The sequence below is a fragment of the Astyanax mexicanus genome, chromosome 15, assembly GCF_023375975.1.
Source record: "Astyanax mexicanus isolate ESR-SI-001 chromosome 15, AstMex3_surface, whole genome shotgun sequence".
In the NCBI taxonomy this organism is placed as follows: Eukaryota; Metazoa; Chordata; class Actinopteri; order Characiformes; family Acestrorhamphidae; genus Astyanax; species Astyanax mexicanus.
This window is the reverse complement of record NC_064422.1, coordinates 11722884-11745758: the sequence shown is the minus strand read 5'-3', so window position 1 is coordinate 11745758 and position 22875 is coordinate 11722884. Positions and strand designations below refer to the sequence as shown.

General features: G+C 35.0%; 1 protein-coding gene across 9 annotated transcripts in view; it reads left to right on the top strand.

The window, feature by feature from the left end:
* Positions 1-21444, top strand: part of baiap2b (BAR/IMD domain containing adaptor protein 2b) — a 144831-nt gene extending 123387 nt beyond the window's left edge. For 5 of the 9 annotated variants that reach the window (XM_049464457.1, XM_022669125.2, XM_022669124.2 and 2 more), the window contains 2 exons: positions 10118-10155; positions 20511-21444. In XM_049464457.1, coding sequence (XP_049320414.1) covers positions 10118-10155; positions 20511-20631 — 159 coding nt within the window. In that variant the 3' untranslated portion in view covers positions 20632-21444. Of the gene's footprint in view, positions 1-10117; positions 10156-10512; positions 10573-12405; positions 16966-18816; positions 18869-20510 lie in introns of those variants that run through there. The other 4 variants (XM_049464456.1, XM_022669127.2, XM_049464455.1 and 1 more) reach the window with 4 other exon arrangements.
* Positions 21445-22875: the final 1431 nt, after the last annotated feature.

Here is a 22875-nt window from a genome sequence, read left to right as displayed (position 1 = left end):
AATAATAATAATAATAATAATAATAATAATAATAATAATAATAATAATAATAATAATAAATACATTATTTGTATTAATTTCTTTTTTTACAGTTCTGGGGTGGGTTTCCCAAACCCATGCGTAACTAAAGTACTATGTAAACTCGCTCGCAAATTAATGGGTAACCTGACCCACTCGTTAATCTTAAAAGTTCTATTTAAGGGGGAATCTGCATTCAGTTCACCACCTTAAACACCAGGGGCCGCCAATTTTGAGGGAGAAAAAATAATATTTCCGTGGTAGAATCTATATTGTATTGTATTGTATTATATTATAAAACTTTATTTTAAAATTATATTATATTATATTATATTATAATGCCAACTTTGTCTGTAGCTTGTAGTCTAACTGGGCATATTTGAATCAAACCCACGAATAAATAATTAAATCCAGGTAGAGCTCTTGACATTAATGCTGTAATGACCGCAATCAATGAATTCGTGCAGATGATGCTCACGGTCTAAGCAATATGCTGTCTCCAAGTCTGTGCATTCTGTAGCCAAGCTTTTTTACACACCTAAAGGGTAATCTGGGGCAGGCCCGAAGTGGCTAATCGGGAGATTCAGGAGGATTCCCGATGGGCCGGCTCATGTCAATCTTGAGTTTGGGCCAGCTGGATGGAAAAATATTCTGACACTTATCTATCTTATCTAATCTTATTCTTGCATTAATTTCCATTCAACTACGTATGCATTCTCTATTCATCTGACAGCACAGCCCCTACTTTACAGTAGATTAGATGGGTTTAACCATCTGAGGGACTCCTCCCCTCCCAAATGTTTGAGTTGGTTGCGCCCCCGAGTGGTCTTTTCTGGAGCGATAAAATTAAATATAGCCACAGAATAGCTCAAAGTGTCAGTCGGCTGCTGTGATGGAGGGTAAAAAGAGGCCAGGTGGAGCCGAAAAGGCCAGATTAAAAGAAAGAAAAAAGATGGAAGAAGAAGCTGCCAAATGTGCAAAATTAACAAACTTGTGTTCCAGAGGACAGACTCCAGCTGCAGCCAGTAAACAGAGATATGGAAATAATCCTGAATTGTCAGCTATTGCGCAACGTTTGCAATGTCGATTTAGCGTAGTTTATTTTGTAGAGCCCAATACACATCATTAACCATTAACAAGCCCTGGCCCGCCAGTGGGCCAGAAATATGTCATAATTAATATCTGGCTGTGTTTATGAATAATTATAGACACCCAATATGCAATTTTAAAGTTTAGAATCTCTGCTTTTCAGTTATCTAGCCTATTTAGCTGTATATGCTTTCAGGAAATAAACATTTAGGGCGAAATATGCCTTGTTTATTAGAATTATGATTAATAATTTCCATATTTGCGTGTTTTGTACGTATTATATTTGATCCAGTGACATATGCATTATTCGAATCACCTCAGGATTACGGAACAGTAAACCTTTTTACTGTATGATGTACGGTTCCTGAATTGTAGCTGAAAGAGTGCTTATACTTTTAACCGCAGCTTTATAAACAGGCTCTTTGATCAGACAGGCTTTTTATGGATTCATTTTATGGATCTGAAAATAAAAAAATTAAAATAGAAAATCTGAAAAGCGCCTAAAAAATTTGACCATTATATGTTCAATTAAATCATTTTAAGTGTTTTCAATTAATTTTGTAAAGGCTTCCAAGTAATATTAATTCATAAAATTAATCTTTATCTGATTTAAATTTGAATAAAACATGTTTAAGTGAAGGGTGTTCTGTTAACTTACCAACATATACTTGAACTTATATGCAATAAAAAGGCATTGTAAGAGCTAGCTGCTGTTTCATTTATTCAAATTCCTCCTCCATGAAAAAAGTGGGCCGGATTTGTGCATGAAACTCCCGGGATGAAAAAGGGGCCCACTCCGGCCCTGATCTGGGGTGAATGCACAGGTAATATTTAAGGTGCTTTCAACATTGTGGCCGTTCATCTGGGCAAACTCAGGGGTGTATCAACTTGCAAATACATATAGAGTACCAGTCAAAAGTTTAGACACGTCTCATTCAATGTTTTTCTTTTTTTTTGTTGTTTTTTTTTTGTTTTCTGCATTGTAGATAAATATTAAAACCACGAAACCTATTCATTGACGCATATGGAATTATGTAGTAAACAAAAAAGTGCATGGTTTTCTCAATCACCTGACCAAAACCCAGATGGGTGATTTGGGATGAGCTGTAGGACAGCACCTCCAGGAACTCCTTCAAGATGCTGAGAAAACTATTCCAGGTGACTCTGCCTCATGTAGACACTGAGATTAAAATACCAAGAGTTTGCTGTCCTCAAAGATAAATGTATAAAGTATAAAACATAATCTGGTTGGTTTAATATTTTGTTGATAAAATCATGTATTCCTGTAAATAAATAAATAAATTAATGAACAAATTGTATATATTAAAACATTAAACAATCTATTTAAAACAATCTTTAATGTTTTAAAATAGATTGGACTTAATATCTTTAGTAGTATTTTATCAATGTCAAAGTACATCCTTTTGTAATTTAAATTTCCGAATATGTGTAATGTTGTTGATAACACAATTCTACGTTTTTCGAGCATAATAGTGAATAAATACTGCATATTTGACAGTGTTGATTCAATGTTTGTGGTTCAATTGAGCACCCAGTTTGGGGGGAGGAGTTAACAAAAACGTTCTTTAAACGTTTTCCTTAATTTTCACTTTGCGAAGCTCTCGGAACTGACTCGTTCTTTACCCATGTCATATGTTAGTTTGTTCGTTATTCACTAAGATTGAAACCCATCCCAGAAATTAAATAAAAAAAAAAACAGTTTCATTTAACTAAAAATTATTTGAATACTGACAAAATTTGATTGTTAATTTTGTTTTGTTTTTGTCTCTGAAGAAGAGACGTTACTTATTTTGTAACACACTGGATAGTGCTGTGAATTGCGTTGTAAATATTTGAATCTGTCTAAAATATTTATTTACACTTTAAATTGAATGTTTTAAGAAAAAGAAAAATAATAGTCTATAAGTGCTCATTTTAAACATAAATACATGCGTGCTGGTGTGTGGCTTATTATTTTACAAGTAGCCCCACATATCAGTAATTAGGCTTCAATGCTGCTGTTCTTATCACCCTGATGCCGGAACCGAACTCAGGCCGTGTCAGGATGAGATTTCACACACGTTTTCGTTAGTTGGTAGTCAGTTAATATATTTCTCATACATTTCGTTAACACTTGTCCCCGCTGCCTCGCTTCCCGCATGCTGTGTGGACACGTGAAAAAAAAACGTAAGAATTTAATTAGGAAAAACAGATAAAGGTTTTCCTGAAGAATAGCACCTATCTGTTTTTGCAAATGAACTTTTCATTTTTCCAATTAATTATAACTCTTAAAACGTCATCCTTGTGCATTTTTGTTTTATAAATTATTAAAGTTTAATATTATTATTATTATTATTATTATTAATATTATTATTTTGTTAGTAGTAGTAGCCTATAGTATTGTTGCTGTTGTTTTGTTTTTGTTTTTTTGTTACTTTATTATTAATTATTATTTCTTTCTATTGTAATTTCAGAGTCATATCAATACTTGACCACACATATGCTAGTGAGAAAAAGTCCCCGTCCTTGATCAAACCCTCGACTTCTCCACGAACATTATTATACATGTCAGTCTTGCTGAAGTACTTATGGCCCGGTAGCTCATACTGTGGATTAAATAAGTAACATTTGTCTGAACAAGGATTTTGTTGAAGTTTTTAATGTTAATTTACCCTGTATTCTTTGCCGAGTAAAACTCTACATTATGACATTTAAGTGGCGTTTTATGTGAAGTATATTTGTAGTTAATAAGCAATATTTTTTGTGTGTGGTCTACACAAATATTGCCTTAAAGGGCATGTAACCAACAAACAAACTATAATCTATATGCAAACTGTTCAGAGATTTTTTCAGAGATAACTCGGGCTGTGTTGGCCGAGATTTCCCACCACTTTCCTCAGGCCAGGCCGGGCAGCTCCGCGTGTTGGCGTTTTGGTGAGGGGGCTGGAGCACCTGTTTGGCACCATTTGGCTCTTACTTCCCCAAGGTGTCCTTTTGTCAATTTATTTATTTTTTGTATACACGTTTTGGCCTGGAAACTACCGTATTTTACCCCTCTTTTTCTCTTTCTTATTTTTTTTTTTAATTAATTGAGAGCCAGAGCACTGACCACTGTGTGAAAGTGAAATCTCTTAATGCCAATCATGGAGCCGGTTCAAGAAGAAACAGCCAATCAGTTGCTGGTTTTACAGAGGAGAGTCAGTGTGAGTGGGGAAGCCCCCCCCCCCTCTCTTTGAGTTTAGTGCAGCAGCTTCTGCTGTTAAAACTAATCTGGGGTAACACTTTATAATACTGTTCCATAGTTAATAGCAGCCAAGCAGGAACTAAGCAATAACTAAGTAATAGTGCTGCATTAACACCTAAAGGTTTTCTATTAACTACCAGGGAGTACTGAATAATTACTGAGTAGATATTACTGAACTAATGATTATAGTAGTTCACAATTAACTCCACATTATTTACTAAGAGTTACATATCTCCTGGAGAACTACTTACTAAATATGTCTCCTTTATAACAACTATTCATTAATTACTGCTCAAATCAACATTAACTGCTCAGATGAAAACTTTTACATGCCACATGATAAAGGTTAATCTTTGTCTCATCAGAATCTTGTCTCTGCAATTCAATTATTGTTGCTAATTAGGTTTGTATCATCTGGTGAAGCCTCTGTACTTTTGTTCATACAATTATCTGAGAATACTCTGCCCTCTGTAGGTTGTTGCTGATATCACTAGCAGTTTATCACTAGTGGCACTAGCCCTCACAATGTTTATGCCATCAAAAGCTAACTTATTTCTAAAAGCTAACAGAATGCATTCTTACAGAGGCAAACTGATGCTAGTGGATCTGTGAGCTTGTGTCTAAGAACCAACAGGAGGGATTTTCATAAAGGCTAACTGATGCTAATGGAGTAATGCTAGTAGATCATTGGTGTTAATGGGACTAACTGGTACTAATTAGATTAAGGCATAGTTTCTAAATAAATACACAATAATTGTTAACAGATGCTATCAAGTGCAAATGGGGATGTGAGCCTGTTTCTAAGCGCCAACAAGCTAAATGCTAGTACAGGCAAACTGGTGCTAGTGGGGTAATGCCAGTAGATGTTAAAAATGGTGCTAATGTCTAGAATAAATGCTAAAAAAGCTAATTGGTGATAGTGGGACTTTTGAGCTTGTTTCTAAAAGCTAACAGATGAAATGCTAGCTATGACTAACTGGTGCTAATTGACTAATGCTAGCAGGTCCTAACTGGTACTAATTAGATTAAGGCATAGTTTCTAAATAAATACACAATAATTGTTAACAGATGCTAACAAGTGCAAATGGGGATGTGAGCCTATTTCTAAGCGCCAACAAGCTAAATGCTAGTAGAGGCCTATTGTGCTAGTGCGACTACGAGCTTTTTTTAAAAGCTAGCAGATTGAATGCTAGCAAAAGCTATCTGGTACTACTGGGCTAATGCTAGCAGATGCACACTGGAGATAATGGAAGATAATAGAATGAATGCTAACAGAGGCAAATGGTGCTAGTGGGGTTGTGAGCCTGTTTCTAAGAGCAAACAAGCTAAATGCTAGTACAGGCCTATTGTGCTAGTGGGACTATGAGCTTGTTTTTAAAAGCTAGCAGATTGAATGCTAGCAAAAACTATCTGGTACTACTGGGCTAATGCTAGCAGATGCACACTGGAGGTAATGGAAGATAATAGAATGAATGCTAACAGAGGCAAATTGTGCTAGTGGGGTTGTGAGCCTGTTTCTAAGAGCCAACAAGCTAAATGCTAGTACAGACAAACTGGTGCTAGTGGGGCAATGGCAGTAGATGTTAAAAATTGTGCTAATGTCTAGAATAAATGCTAAAAAAGCTAATTGGTGATAGTGGAACTTTTGAGCTTGTTTCTAAAAGCTAACAGATGAAATGCTAGCTATGACTAACTGGTGCTAATTGACTAATGCTAGCAGGTCCTAACTGGTACTAATTAGATTAAGGCATAGTTTCTAAATAAATACACAATAATTGTTAACAGATGCTAACAAGTGCAAATGGGGATGTGAGCCTATTTCTAAGTGCCAACAAGCTAAATGCTAGTAGAGGCCTATTGTGCTAGTGGGACTATGAGCTTGTTTTTAAAAGCTAGCAGATTGAATGCTAGCAAAAGCTATCTGGTACTACTGGGCTAATGCTAGCAGATGCACACTGGAGGTAATGGAAGATAATAGAATGAATGCTAAAAGAGGCAAATTGTGCTAGTGGGGTTGTGAGCCTGTTTCTAAGAGCCAACAAGCTAAATGCTAGTACAGGCAAACTGGTGCTAGTGGGGCAATGGCAGTAGATGTTAAAAATTGTGCTAATGTCTAGAATAAATGCTAAAAAAGCTAATTGGTGATAGTGGAACTTTTGAGCTTGTTTCTAAAAGCTAACAGATGAAATACTAGCTATGACTAACTGGTGCTAATTGACTAATGCTAGCAGGTCCTAACTGGTACTAATTAGATTAAGGCATAGTTTCTAAATAAATACACAATAATTGTTAACAGATGCTAACAAGTGCAAATGGGGATGTGAGCCTATTTCTAAGCGCGAACAAGCTAAATGCTAGTAGAGGCCTATTGTGCTAGTGGGACTACGAGCTTGTTTTTAAAAGCTAGCAGATTGAATGCTAGCAAAAGTTATATGGTACTACTGGACTAATGCTAGCAGATGCACATTGGAGGTAATGAAAGATAATAGAATGAATGCTAACAGAGGCAAATTGTGCTAGTGGGGTTGTGAGCCTGTTTCTAGGAGCCAACAAGCTAAACGCTAGTACAGGCAAACTGGTGCTAGTGGGGTAATGCCAGTAGATGTAAAAATGGTGCTAATATCTAGAATAAATGCTAAAAAAGCTAATTGGTGATAGTGGTACTTTTGAGCCTGTTTCTAAGCACCAACAAGCTAAATGCTAGTAGAGGCCTATTGTGCTAGTGGGACTACGAGCTTGTTTTTAAAAACAAACAAAATAAATGCTAGCAAAGGCTAACTAGTGCTAGTATGAATGTGAGCTTTTTTCTTAAAACCAAGAAAGCAAATGTTAATAGATGCTAATTGGTGCTAGTGAGACTTATGAGCTTATTGCTAATGAATAAAGGCTAGCAGAGGCTAACTGGCTAGCAGGCTAGTTTATTAGAGCCAACACGCTGAATTCTAGTAGATGATAATTGTTGTAAAAAGGGCTTTGAGCTTGTTTCTAAGAGTTAGCCTTCAAGTGTGTGTTCAAGTGTGTGTTTCTGTAATACCATCTCCTACCACTAGAGGGCAGTACTGAGTTAGAACATGAACACACACCTAAGCACATACAGTTGGTTTTTGTCCATTGTGGGGGTTATGCTGAAACATCCCTAGATATCTACATGGCCATCTATTCAATTGCTGTATGGTGATTTATGGTTCTTTGTGAGGGAGTCCGAACCTTTAAACATGACTGGGCATCCCAATTAATTTCTTTCACTGAATTTATGATGATTTAAGATACATATTTGTGGGGACCGGGAATTCGGTCCCCACAAGTATTTTGGTCCCCACACCGTGACTGTGCTAACAGGTTGTGGAGCCCACAATGTAATAAAGACAAACACAGTACACACACACACACACACACACACACTGTACACACACACACACACACACACACACACACATACACAGTGTCTTACAAAAGTCTCTATACCTCCACAAACTTAAAAGTTTCATTTTATCGAAATATTAACCTTCCAAAATGTTAAAATGTTCAAGGGGTATGAATACTTTTGCAAGCCACTGTACTTTGTCTGGATTTTTGCTTGCATAACAAGTGAGTCTGATCATGATGAGATAAAATATTCTAATTGTAACCACCTTTTAATGATGCCAGATGTGAACAGGCCCTTAATACCTTACATTATAAGACAGGCTCCTCCAAAAACCTTCTGTAACCATATTCTAATCATCTGCTTTTTACACATTTTACACATTTTTACACATTTTAAATAGTAATGCATGTGAAAACTGCTAATCTATATTAGCATTAGTAACGCTCATATGTGCACCTTTAGAACTGAGTGAAATACAGCTGCACACACACACACACACACACACACAGCCCAGCCCAGCGGTGACCAGCTCCATCAGAACACACCGCACCTCAGCTGACAGGGTAGAGGACGTTTCAGAACATTACCCTAAGCAATCGTGTGTGTGTGTGTGTGTGTGTGTGTGTGTGTGTGTGTGTGTGTGTGTGTGTGTGCGTGTGTGTGTGTGTGTGAATGTTCTTATCAGAATCGGTGGTTCTGTTATATAATCCCCCTAACGTTGTGTTTTTGTCGCTGGTGTGTGTTCTCTTTCTTAAATGGATAAAGTGGTGATGTCTGAACGACACACACACACACACACACACAGACACACACACACACACACACACACACATACACTCACACACACAGTGTCGCCTCATAGCTGTACAGTGTGTACTCAGTGACCTCCTTCTCTCTGGATCTCCAGCAGGAGCTTCAGTTACTGCAGGTGCTGCAGCAGCAGCTCTCAGTCCTGCAGCACTGCACTCCTGCCTCCTGCTGGAGATACACAGACTTATACTCTATATAACTTTATTTAATATTAACTTTATAGTATACATTATGTTCCATGTAGTAAAAACAGGTTATAAATATATGAAATGGGTTTCATCATGTCATCATAAATAAATAAATAAATAAAAATGTATTGAAACATAGAAGTAAAATAAAATATTAATAAGACAAAAATACAAAACAAAGTAGGAATAGTAAAATACATTAAAATATATAAATAAAAATATGTATATAAATAATTATAAAAAATACATACAATCATATACAATATACAATTAAAAATAAAAATATGATTATAATTGAAAATAATAATATAGGATGTTTTAAATTATATATTTATTAATACAATATTAATGAATTGTAATTAAAACACAAACTAAAATGAATTTAAATATATAAAAAAAACATAATCTAAAAATAAAACACTTATAACATGATGAAACAATATTATTAAAAAAATAGAAGGAAATAAAATAAAAAAAAAATAGAAATGCCAAAATAATACAATAAAAACATGAAAAGTATAGTATAATTATAAAATAATGACATAAATATGTGATGATAAAACAATAATATAAAAAACAAATGTAAATAGTAAAATAAAATAATACAAGGAAAATTACAGATGTAAATTATACAAAATATAAAATGTATTTGATATGATTTTATGATACATATGTTATCTTTATTTTATTTATTATTTGCTATTTACATTTTTTAAATATTTTCCTTATTCCATAAACATAAAATAAATCATAAAATAAAATATAATTAATGAAAATATTAATACAATATAGTTTTAAGTAGAATCAAGTAGAATTAAAATAAATTGTAAAAAAAAAAAATCAATATTACCACATTTATACCATGCTGTTGTTAAAGCTGGTGATTATTATGATTTTTTTTAAAGATTAAATTCCCTAATAAAGATCCAAATCAGTAGCTCAAAGGTTCATGAGTGACCCCTGGTGGAGAGGATCTGTATCCAGAGAGAGTAAAGAGGCTTTTATTGTGAAGGAAAAGAACACACTGCAATATGGAACCAATAGTACAATACATACAATAAATACAATAAAGGCAGCAGGCTTTAAGATTTAACAGACAGTACAGTGCAGTACCAATACGGTATAATGAAATGTTTTTGTGAGGATAAGTTGCAGAGATGTGCAATATACTGTTATATATAGAACTTACATGATCACAGCAATTATTGAGGTAGAGTATAGAAAATTTGCAGCAGTTATTGCACTATAGGGTTAGAGACAGTCTCTGTGTGTTGAGGAGTCTGACTGCCTGGTGGAAGAAGCTGTTGCAGAGTCTGGTAGTGGTAGAGGCTCAGATGTTCTGGTAGAGTAAATAAAGCTTAGTTTCTAACTTTCTTTTGCTCTTTTTCTCTGTTTCTACAGCAGGGGCTCGATGACTACGAGGCTCGCTTCCCCACGAGGTAAGAATTTTACACGTTATAGATCTTAATATTCTGTTTAGTCACTGTATTATATTGAATTATATTATATTGTATTATAATTTTAACCATGAGGAGCAGTCTGGCCCTGATTAATAGAGAAATAAGTTCTAGAGAAAGGGTATTTTCTGTCTTTGTAGTGTTTCTGTAGTTATTTTCTTTTATTTGTATTCCTTTTATTCATGTTTTTATTATTATTATTATTATTATTATTATTATTATTATTATTATTATTATTATTACTTATTGGTTTTATTTGCTATGAAACTGAATGGCTCATAGCTTTTCAAGCAAAAAAAGCAGTAAAAAAAGCAAAAGTTGTGTTTGCTTGACCTGCAGCGGGACCAGTCGTCCGCAATAGACGGTTACGGATCTCTCGAATATATCGTGAATAGAAAGGTGGGCGGGTGACGAATATGTGCACCCAAACCCATTAGAACAGATGGAGGGAAATCCTCCTGCTGTTTAAATGGGTTTGAAAATGCTTATATACTGTAGATATACGCAATGCTATTATATAATGCTATTTTCCCATAGGTGACCGACCTTTATGCCAAGCTAAAGCTATAGCTAAGTTTATAGCTATATTAATAGTGTCAAACATCTGCTTCAGAAGAATTTACTGTAGAAGTGAAGAACTTCTGAAGAGCAGACATGAAAGAAAAAAAGGTCATGATCCATTTATGGGGTTAAAATTCGCCCCCTGGATTAAATTTATTATGGATTATATGGATTATATTATATTTGTCATTTGTTTAAAACCCATCGTTCCATTTTGTGTTCGTTTCTGACTCTTGCTTTTGCTTATTCCATCATGTCTTTATGTAAATTACGTTGTGAATTGCATTTTCTTTTATACATTAGTTATTCTTGAGTTCTGAAAAGAGAGACAGGAATTAAGCAAAAGCCAGGAAAAATGTCCCACTTCCTGCCAGTCATCCCGCCGGGGCTTTAGGATGCATTATGTGTACTGATTTGTGTTATTGCAGTACAGTAAATACATGTTAAATAAAGTAAAATGCATACTTTTACAGAAGAAAAAAATATTTTTTAATACTCATCCTCTTGCTTTATTGATAACTTCAATCCAATCAAGTTGGGAATATAATTTTAACAGTTCTGTCCATTTTACTGCCCAGTCTTCTAATCAACCTTTGTTCAATTCAAGCTCTATTTAAACTTAGAGTAGATTGAAAGTAACAAAAAATTATAAGTTTCTTTGATTTTACCAAATTGAAAAAAGCAGTGTGTAAGACTGGTGGAGGAGAACATGATGCCAAGATGCATGAAAAAAAAAACTGTGATTAAAAACCTTCAGAGTTATTCCACCAAATATTAATGAAACTTTATGAATATGAACTTGTTAAATAAAACAATTTATTGTTGAATAAACAATGTAAATTTTACTCAAACATAAACCTATACATAGCAAACTAACTCAGAAACTGTTTTTTTTTTGCTGTAAACATAAATAAATATTAAGTTGATGAGACAATATATCACACACTACAGGTTTTGCATATGATGCCATAGAAAAAAAACACCTTTGGTTCCCTATAGAAAAGAATAGAATAGAAAATAATAGTTTATATTATATTATTTACTGCCAGAAATGCTAATTTAAATCATAAACCATTCAATCACTCTCTATAGACTGGTGCAGTATTTAACTAACAGGACTGGTACTGTTATTAAGGCAAAAGGATGCATTACAGAGTAATAGAGAATAAATTTAGTCAAAATCTTTTTAATAATATTGATTTTGGTTAAAACAATAAATGATCAGGAGTCACTGTGGAGATAAACCATTTTAATGAATGTTAATGACTGCCTGAGACTTTTATATAATATTGTAACTGATGTAAATACTTATAAGAGTGTATTATACTGTACTGCATAACTAGATCACACACCATTAGCATACTATTACTACTGAACTGATACAGATCACTGAAAAAGGGAGTTTAAACTAAAAAATGCTAATAAGTAAAAGCCACTGCAAATGGTGCCTACCTGCTATCATTCCCAGCCTTGCACTTAGCATTTAGCATTTAGCAGTAGCCTTGTTAGCTTACCTACCCCTTTAACACTGCTAATACTGAGCACGTTAGCGTTAGCATTAGCATTGTTAGCTCTGTTTGTGTGGTTCATTGAGCTCCCTGTGCCGTTGTGCTGTGTTGCGTTGTGTGTCTGAACCCAACCTGGCAGCCTCTCCCTCTCTTTGTTCCACAGTTCGGAGGGCAAATTGATATCGACAGTGTGAGAGGACAGACAGACACACAGACACTCGTCTGCATAGGACAGGCACCATCCTTCCTCCTCCCTTCTTCTCCTCCTCCTCTTACCTCCCTCCCTCATCCAATCCTCCTCCTCCTCCACTTGCTCGCTCGCCCACCAGCCAGCTCACAATCTGCTCGTCCATCACTCGCTTTTCACCCCACCCACCAAATAAGAGGAGAACCACCCATCATCTACCCCACACTTCCTCCTCCTCCTACCCCACCCCCATCCTTACCCCTCCCTCCTTCCCTTAGCTCCAGTGCTTCCCCACCGGGTGTCAATCCACTGGGTGGTGGTGGAGCCATGCTAAAGGAACCAGAGCGCAGAATATTCCGGGTTGCCCGTCCTCAGAAAGTCACCCGTCTTGAGGACAGTCTTGAGTGTCTGCTTTCTTTCTTTAAACGAGATCACTGAAGTGGACTTCTCGGAGAAACTGTGTTTATCTGTATCTCTTGCTTGTCTTTCATGCATGTGTCAGTTGAGTCGGTGGATAACATGAATATCTTAGGGAATACCAGGAATTTTCCAACAAAAAAACACAAAACAAATGTGATAAAAGTTGACAAAAATGTTCACAAACGTGCCAATGCTGACTAATGGACACTCATATAATTGGAAGCCTGTAGCCAATCAGACCCAACACCTATATCATTCCCAAATCTGGGAAGATAACTCTTTCTTTAACTCTATATCCCTGTGTCTAAATCATAAGTGCTGCCACTATAATCAGGAAATCGCTGGTTCGAATCCTGTTCATGCAGCTTGCCATCAGCTCCCTGCACCCAGAGAGACCACAATTGGCCTTGTTCTCTCTGGGTGTGTACAGTATATGGTGATGTGGATCAGCACAAGGCTGCGTCTGTGAGCTGATGTATCAGAACCGAGTCTCTACCCTTTCCTCTGAGTGTTAGCGCTGTGATGCTAAACCTGACTTCACACTCGGAGGAGGCATGTGCTAGTTGGTCGTATAAATTGGGGAGAAAATGTGAAAAAATAAATCAATTAGACCAGATAGTGAGGCAGAGTGACACCCAATCGAGTCTTAAAAAAGTTGTGATTTCTGTTATAGATTTTCTGAATGTCCATTGGTCATTTTCCCATAGAATATAGACAGATGCACCAATGAATCCACCAATTTCAGATGACGAACATACAGATCCACCAGTTTGATATGAAAGTATTATTACAAATGTATTATTAATAGACACATAAAAAGGGTGTTGAATTTGATGAACCAGTGTGTTTCCACTGAAGTCCAGACTATGTTTAATGGTTCGGGAGCTTCTAAGGTCATTTTCACACCTGTAGTTGGTTTCTATGGTCCAGATAGATTCGTATATTAATGCAGGGTTAAGCTGCTTTAACACAGAACAGTAAAACACTAAGCTTTTAAACACAGTGTTTTTAATGCGGCGTACAGCGCAGATGTAGTAAAGGTATCAAATGGAGTCGAGTGGCTGTGAGCAGTGAACGCTGCACATACCGCGCACACTGTGTAAACAGCATGGAGCAGCATAAACAGCATTTTAATAATTAGCATTATCTGGCTAATATATCAGATTAAACTGTGCCATATCAGAATTTTAGGTCAAATAAAATGAGTTTATTTAATATCTGAGTTGGATCGAGACCGGTTCAAGTTATTACCGCAACAAACCGCTCCAGAGTTTGATTGGGACCAGATTACTGTTTTCACACCTGCTCAATCGAACCACAAACCAACCAGAGTCCGTTTTAACCAAACCCAATAGTTCTGGTGTGAAAATGCCCTGTGCAGATGTAATTACAGTTCATGCATGAAGGAAAAGACAACTGGTACCTCCTCATACGTCCTCAAAGCCCAACAGCTTCACACCTAGTTCCCTTAACATCTTCATCCCTAGCGAAACTCCACCGGTGTCCTGTCCAGTCCTGAATGAAAACATGTGACATGTCTTTTGTTTATAAAATGTTTCTATGATGTTTGGCCGACAAGTTGATGTTCTGACCTGTTCTGAGTCCTGACCTGATCTGACTTTCTTGGGAATCAGTGCCTCTGTGTACATATTTCAATTTCTCTTTGTAAATAGAGTCAAATCACTTGTTTAATATGTGGTTAAGAGCGCCGCAAAGCCAATGGTATTTTTTCATGGGTGGTCTATTATTTACTTTTATTATTATTAATGCCAAAACATGTTTTTGTATTCTTATGATTCTTATTATTTTTTGCTGAAAAAAAACAACAAAAAAACTTTTCAATAATAGCAGACAAATTTAAAATGGCAGATACAGAAAAAGTCATTTTTATAGAGTATTATCACGTTTATTAGCTCTCTAACCTGCATAATCACCTGGAGATCCTGATCCAGATCCTGATTTTTCTATTAATTTGTTGTTTTTAGCTTTCTAGTAGCCGTGAGGTTATAAAAAAAGAAAAAAAAATCTATGAATAAAGACAATGACTTTAGCTCACTTGAGGTATTAATCTAATCATGGGGAGAAAAAGGAATGTTCTTGTCCACTGTTTGGTGTCTGTGGATGAATAATAATCAATGTCAGTGTTTTCTGTAGGGTCTTCTAACTTTTACTGAGAATCTGAGTAACACATTCATGAGCTATGCATTTTAAGGCACTGTTATAAAAATTAGCACTGTGGGCACCTTTTTTCGAAGACCACAAAGTTCCCTTCCCTCTATACGTTTGTCAAAAATTATTATTTTTTGTCTATAAATTGTGATTTTAAATAAATCACAATTTATTTAAAACTTTTTATCACTCTTAAAAATTAAGTGTCTCCAAACAGTTCTTTCAGCAGCCACATAAGACCATTTAACAATGTTTATTACAGTCATAAGTACTGTTATTTGTGACCCTTATTGTGTAGGTGGTACAAAATGGCAAAAAAAAAAAAGCACTTTCGGGTTTGGTTAAGTAAGTAAAAAGACAAAGAAACAGAACTGCCAAGACAAAAAATACTTTGTTTAATTTATGCAACAGTGAAAAAGTGGCAAATTTAATAATAATAATAAATAAAAAAAGTGCCACATTTTTAATTTTGGTTTCAGGCATATTAATGGTATCAGTCGATAAAAAAAAAAAAAAATCAGATTAATCACAACTAAATTCTGTGATTAACTGTGATTAATCACACTTATTATTCTTAAGATGTAAGTTTTCCTCTCCCTCTATCTGGTTTGTTTTCACACAGGCATAAACCTAAACTCACCAAAATGCGCACCAATAAACCATTCTATCACATCGTCTCCTCTGATTGGTCAAAGCTGTCTGGTGCGAGAGCAAGAAAATAAATATAGTGAGTAAATATGTTCCAGTGCGTATATCTATAGATCTGTGCAGCGTGAAGCTGCTTTAACACAGAACTTTGCCAAACAGTGTTTTAAATTGGACATGTAGCGCGTCTGTGAGCAGTGAATGCTGCACATACTGTGTGTGTAAACAGCATGGAGCAGCAAAAACAGCATTTGTTCCAAGCAGTATATTATCTGGGTAATAAATTAATCAGATTAAACCGTACCTTATCAGCAGTTTAGCTCAAATAAAAAGAAGTATATTTAATAGCTGGGTCGGATCGAGATCAGATCACAATTTTACCACAAGCAAACCACTCCAGAAAAAAATTAAAAGTGGTTTGGGCGGGGCATATTGTGACAGAAGTTGAGGTCAAACTTGGTGGCATAATTAATTTGCATTAAAAAAAATAATAACTGATAATGTTACTGATTCCAAATTAATGGCATCCTTTAAGAAGGGCTTCACACTCATGTCTTTATTATGAACATGGTTCTTCATGGAAAAAATATGAGGCCTTCTATGGCAACCCCCAAAACAACCATTTAAAGCACCTTTATCTTTAAAAAAAAATAAAATTTTCAATAATGAGACAAAAAGTTTATTGGTTTCCAAAAATGCTGAATGTTAAGAAAACTTTCTCAATACCTCAAAAATCCCCCAAAACTCTAAAATGATCTCTGTTCAGCAGCCGTGTCTGTCTCTCCTCCTCCTGTTGTCTTCTTGCATCTCCGTTTGTCTTTCTCTGAGTGTTTGACAGAAAGATAAGCTCTTCCTTTTTTCTGTTCTGTTCTTTTTGCCGACCCTGTCCATCTCTTGTTTTGATAAATTTAGACCCAAAAGACACAGTAAGGTTTCACCGACTGGAAGCTGCCAGTGTTTCTTCTTTCTGCATTAAAATAAGGCCAAAGCTCTGGCTGCTACGTTCGCTGGGTAGATCGCCTCGGTCCGGGAGGCCGAACGGAATCTCTCCAACAACCTTTTTTTTTGTGTGTTTTCTGTTTTGTTTGTTTTTTTTTTTTTTTTTGGAAAGATTTGGATGTAAAGATGTAAAAAAAAGAAACAACTGAATGAAACAATATACTCAATAATGTACAGAGAGGAAAATATATACCTGCATGCATTTTGGGGGCGCAGAAACAGTGTAACGTTTGCAAAATATCCTCAAATGTATGGTGAATTTCTACACTGAAAAGCAAAATAAAAGTCTGCCTTCAGATGAGAGCACGGAGTCCTTTCTCAACGTGTCTTCATGAACTTCTGCATTAAATGCTTTGGTTACGTCATGGGAGGTACATTGCTTTAAAAGTTTGAGAACCACTGTTCTAGACTATGTCACTCACATGATAACACCTCACAACCTATACAGGTGTGGGCATTCCAAAACTGTCTCCTAAGGTAACTGCTTGTAAACAATTTACACAGGCTACTGCTGGCCTGCCAGTGTACTTTAAATAGTGTTTAAAGTACAGTATTGAGCACTGATTTTATGTGTTGGCTTTTTAATGGAAACTACATATTTTCATATTTGGTTATTTGAGTTTAAATAAGAGGGTTTAATGATATTTAAACACTGTAAATATTACCTATTACATACACACTACAGTCTGTAAATAAAAAAAAAGAAAATTATTAAAACAATTCTACATAAACAATCACTTGCTAATCAATTGTTTCAGTGATATCCTGAAACTCAAAAAACCTACCTACCTATTTGCTCATACTAGAGAATCTTACTACTTAGTTACTACTTACTGATTCCTTCATAGTCTTCATGACTTCACTATTCATTGACAATGTAGTATTGAATTAGAAGGTGTGTCTGTAAATTGCTTTAAATAAGAAAACATATGTGTCTAAAACGTGCATAATTTGATTCACTGTCTAATTACAAACTAACATTTTACATATTAAATACTAAATATCTTATATATTTTTTTAAGTATTACAGTATTAATGTGTTATTTAATGTACAGAACAGTGATTTCACTTACCTTTATTTAGAAAATAAAGACTCATTACATGTAGTGCTATTCAGTGGCTTAAAAAGAAATATAAAGGTTACTATGAACAGTAAATAGGAGAACATTTAGAATAGAATAAGCAATATTTATTAAGATACTAGGGATGTGCGATACTGCAGAATCTGGTATCAAAATAAATACAGGACCAGTATTGCTGATACTGATACCAATACCGATAATTTTACTACTACTATCTACTTTTGTTTAGGGGAGAGCAATATATCATCATTTATTAGGTGAATGGATCATCAATATGCAAATTTACATGAAAACCAAAATTTTCATGATTATTTAAGTATTTTGTACGTTTTTGATGAATCATGTTTTTGATGATAATAAAACACAGGACAAAGTTTTCAGGCAAATAAAAATACTTTTATTTCAGTGTGTAACTCAGAAATTATATATAGAAAACTTACAAAATGTCTTTTTGGGCTGATAATCTGAATTTGCAATTAACAAAATCAAGATTTTTTTTTTCCCAATGTTCCTTTGACAACTAACATAAAATGTATTCAGTCATGTTCATATTTCAGCTTTGAGGCATAACTATGTCATTTTGTGGGTAGCCTATTTTTAGCATATATTTTTAGCATATATGTTTCAGTTCCAGTAAAATAATTAATTTAGTTTTAGAAAGGAGGCAGAATGGAGAAAATGGGGAGGGGCTAATTGAGCATGAGTGAAACTTAAAATTAAGAATGAATCTCATCACACAAGTATCGATAAATACCCAATACGAACATTAGTATCGATACCATTGATATTTTAAATAAATCCGCCCACCCCTATAAGATACACACATGTAGAGGTTCCTAATGGTGTCCTGTGATAATCCATCCCATTCAGCTTGAATATTTCTGCAGATTTTGCAGGATGGGAGGAGTGTTTTAGTGCATTGTCACAGATATCTTATTAAAAATGGAAATAAATATCTGATATTTAAGATATTTAAGATAATAACTGTTTAAGATATTTACTCCACCACCATATAGTATTTAAATATAAGTAAATATATAGATAAACATTCAAATGTGATTTTTTCTTTCAGTTTTTCCAGTATGGGCCCTGAGTTTGCCCGCTTTTGAATGAGCAAAAATTACGTAAGTGGTCTTGCCCTTTGCTTTTAACCTATAAGGCCAAGATTTATTCATTCATTTAATTATTTAAGATATTCATATTCATGGCTTTTAATTGGCTGAAAGAAATGCAGTTGTGTAATCTTGTTTTTAGCAGCTGTTCAGACAGAATTGTAGCTGAAAATGTGATGGATTGGGGAGGGAAACTGTTGCACAGCTGTATTTCCTTAATAATATTGCTTTTTTTATTTTTATAGAGTTTACTGCACAAATCCACTTATCACACCAATCACACCATCGCTAAACATAGTATACATACTGGATACATGGGAGACTGGGGGCTAAATTATGCAGAAATAAAGAATCAAGTTTATATAAGTCATAAAATCACCAGATTATAAGCTGTTCACTGAAATTCACTGAATATATTTTTGTTGCATTTTTGCTCTGCATGAATAGCTGAGAATAAGCATGCTAACATCAACATTCCCGTCGCAATACCTGCTAAACTAAGACATATGACTTGCATATTGTCGCTGTCACACAAATACCTTGTATCTCCATTTTTTTCTGCTTTTTGATTTTTGACAACATGCAAAAATTACAGTTTTCATTTACTTTAGCAAGACATAACATGAATTCAGCACTACAACACTATAAATATCCCATTATAGGGATGTACTGATCTGGAAATTCTGGGCTGATGGCCGATATTAAACATGTATATATACAGCTCTGGAAAAAAAATAAGATTTAAACTTAAAAATGATGAGTTTCTTTTATTTTACCAAATTGAAAAGCTCTGGAATATAATCAAGAGGAAGATGGATGATCACAAACCATCAAACCACCAAACTGAACTGCTTGAATTTTTGCACCAGGAGTAAAGCAGCATAAAGTTATCCAAAAGCAGTGTGTAAGACTGGTGGAGGAGAACATGATGCCAAGATGCATGAAAATAACTTTGATTAAAAACCAACCAGGGTTATTCCACCAAATATAGATTTTTTAAAATAGTTTTCTTTGCATTATTTGAGGTCTGAAAGCTCTGCATCTTTTTTGTTATTTCAGACATTTCTCATTTTCTGCAAATAAATGCTCTAAATGACAATATTTTTATTTGGAATTTGGAAGAATGTTGACTGTAGTTTATAGAAAAATAACAACAATATTCATATTTCTTACATTTTTTTTCAGAGCTGTATAAATATCCCTTTATAGGAATGCACCGATGTGGGAACTTTATATTTATATTTATATTTTATATTTTATAAATATATATTACACTTACAGAGAGACTAGACAACCCGGTATAACTTTATAACTTTTAAACTAATACAAATATATTAAGATTAGCTCAAATCAATAGATTTTAAAGTAGTGCAGCCAGTGTCGGCCAATGTCATCTGCTGGTGTTGATCCACTGTGTTTTATTATCAAGTCTAAAGTCAGTGCAGTTTTGTTTTCCCACAAAATCTTACAGTACTTCATATCTTACAGCTTTCCTCTGCTGACTGCAACTTTTATGAAGATGTGGATTTCATTTTCTAGCAGGACTTTTTATTTTCTGGGTTTTCGTTTCATTTGACTGTAAGAGCTCCTGTATACTCTGTGTGCTGTGTTTCTGTGCAGAGTGTAGAGTGAGTGTTGTGGTTTATGTTTGTAGACTCGTGGATCCTTCACGTTTCACCACCTTCGTGACCCGACAGCGCGCCGGCGGCTCTGTTCACGAGCACAAGCAGAAGCTGCTGATCAGTGAGGATCTCTGCTCTCCAATCCTGTATTAGGAGCCTCAGTCTGCACACTCGTTTACCACCTTCACAGAGGAACCAGGGCTACCACAGGACTGATGAACCTGATAACAGCAGGACATGTCCTGGTGCCAATGTGCATACAGCATTAACCCTGTATTAACCCTCGTTAAGCTTTCCAAGACCTGTTCTTCACTGCTTTAGCTCACTCTGTATTATTTAGTCAGCAAATCGACATATTCAACATCGGACATGATGTCCTCAAAATGATGTGTTCTGTTGAAAAACTGTTGCACGGTTGGACAAACTCTACAGGACTAAAATGATTAAATATACCTTTTTAAAATGCAATAAAGTGTGGAAGTTAGGCCTGGCCTGTGGTTGGTCTGTGCTGCCAGCAGAGGGCACTAACAGCCTGAGTTTGTTCACAGAGACTTAAAATCAAAAAAGATTTTGGCAAAAAAGAGACGGGTCTTGGTGTTCTTTATGGGCGTTTATTTTATTTTATTAATTGATTTATTCATTTATTTTTGCCCACAGAGACCATTTTCCCCCAGTCTTAACATTTTACACCAACCTTAACTCACTCATGTGAGACCTGCAGTTTTTAAATGCTGTTCTGGGTTCTTTTGGGACCTTATGGGTGAGTTGTCCATGCCCTTTTGGAGTAATTTCACTAGACCTCCTAGGAAGGTTCACCACAGTTCCATGTTTTCTCCATTTGTTAATCATATTGGCTCTTACCAAACCTTTATGAATGACTTGGCAACCTTTTCCAGACTGATTCATTTGTACTCAAATTTCTTCAGATTGGGGCATAATGTGTCATTTTTTCAGATATTTTTGGAAACAAATCCAAATTCCCAAATCCAAATTCCCAGCTTGAGCTTTTAGCAGAGAATTTAACACTCTAAATTATAATTTGTGGTCACATGTTGGTATGTGTGCTACAGTTTGTTGTTAGATTGAGGGGGATTTTTTTATTTATTTATTTTTTATTTATATTTTATTTGGGGTTGCCCATAGAATACCATTTTTCCCTAATCTCTTTAACAATGACACTGTAACACTGACCTTAACCTGCAGTTCTTTAAATGCTGTTCTGGGTTCTTTTGGGACCTCCTGGATGAGTTTCCCATGCCCTTTTGGAGTAATTTCACTAGACCTCCTGGGAACGGTCACCAGTGTTTCAAGTTTTTTCCATTTTCAGATTTGAGCTGAGAATTTAAAATTCTAAATTATAGTTTCTGGTTACATATTGGTTTGTGTACGACAGTTTATTGTTAGAAAAAAGGGTATTTTTGCCAACGAAACTGAGAAAAGCTTGTCCAACCAGCAACAGTAACTCTTCAGAACATGGGAACTGAATGAATAAGACAATTTTCTGTAACTTCAATGAACCTACATGTAAAAAAAAAATCACATTTTTCATGTGAGTACAGAAAAAGGCCTTCTAAACTTTATGTCAGCAGATCAGATCATGTTTTTATCTTTTTGTGTATTTTCCTAAACACAAGGCTTATCTAGATTTAGCCGCTGCTGCTGCTGCTGTACTGAGACCTCAGTATCACTTTTCTTATCATAGTGATCTAATGTCACCATTCTTACAGATCAGAGACGCACAATCACAACTGCGGTGCTCTTAGATCTTGAATAAGCTTGAAGAAATGTAGCAGAATGTCATTATGATTTATGAAACTAGGAATATAATATGATGTAAGGGTCATTATCAAAATATTATGTCTTTTGGCCCTCAAAATGTAATATTTTGATTGGATTTGACCATTCATTATGTAGAAATCGAATTTTCCTGGCTTTATCACTTTATACAGTACCAGTCAAAAGTTTGGACACAGCTCAAACTATGAAGAAAATCATCTAAAATATATATAATAATAATAATAATAATAATAATAAAGTGTTTTATATTTTAGATTTTCTCAGTCAGCTTTATGAGGTAGAGTCACCTGGAATTCAGGCTTTCAGTTAACAGCTGTGCTGAACTCATCAAGAGTTAATTACTTGAATTTCTTTTCTCTTAATAAAAGTGTTTGAGAGCATCAGTTAAAGTAAAGTAGTGAAGAGGTAGAGTTACAGGTATACAGTGAATAGTGAATATTTGAGTAATGTTCTTATCCAGATTATGAGAAAAAATACTCAACTAAGTAAAGAAAAGGTCTAAAAACTTTGAAAGTATCCTCAAGTACAGTTGGAAAAAACTTTGAAACCTTAAAATGATGAAACTGGCACTCATCAGGAAAGGAAAGGAAGACCAAGAGT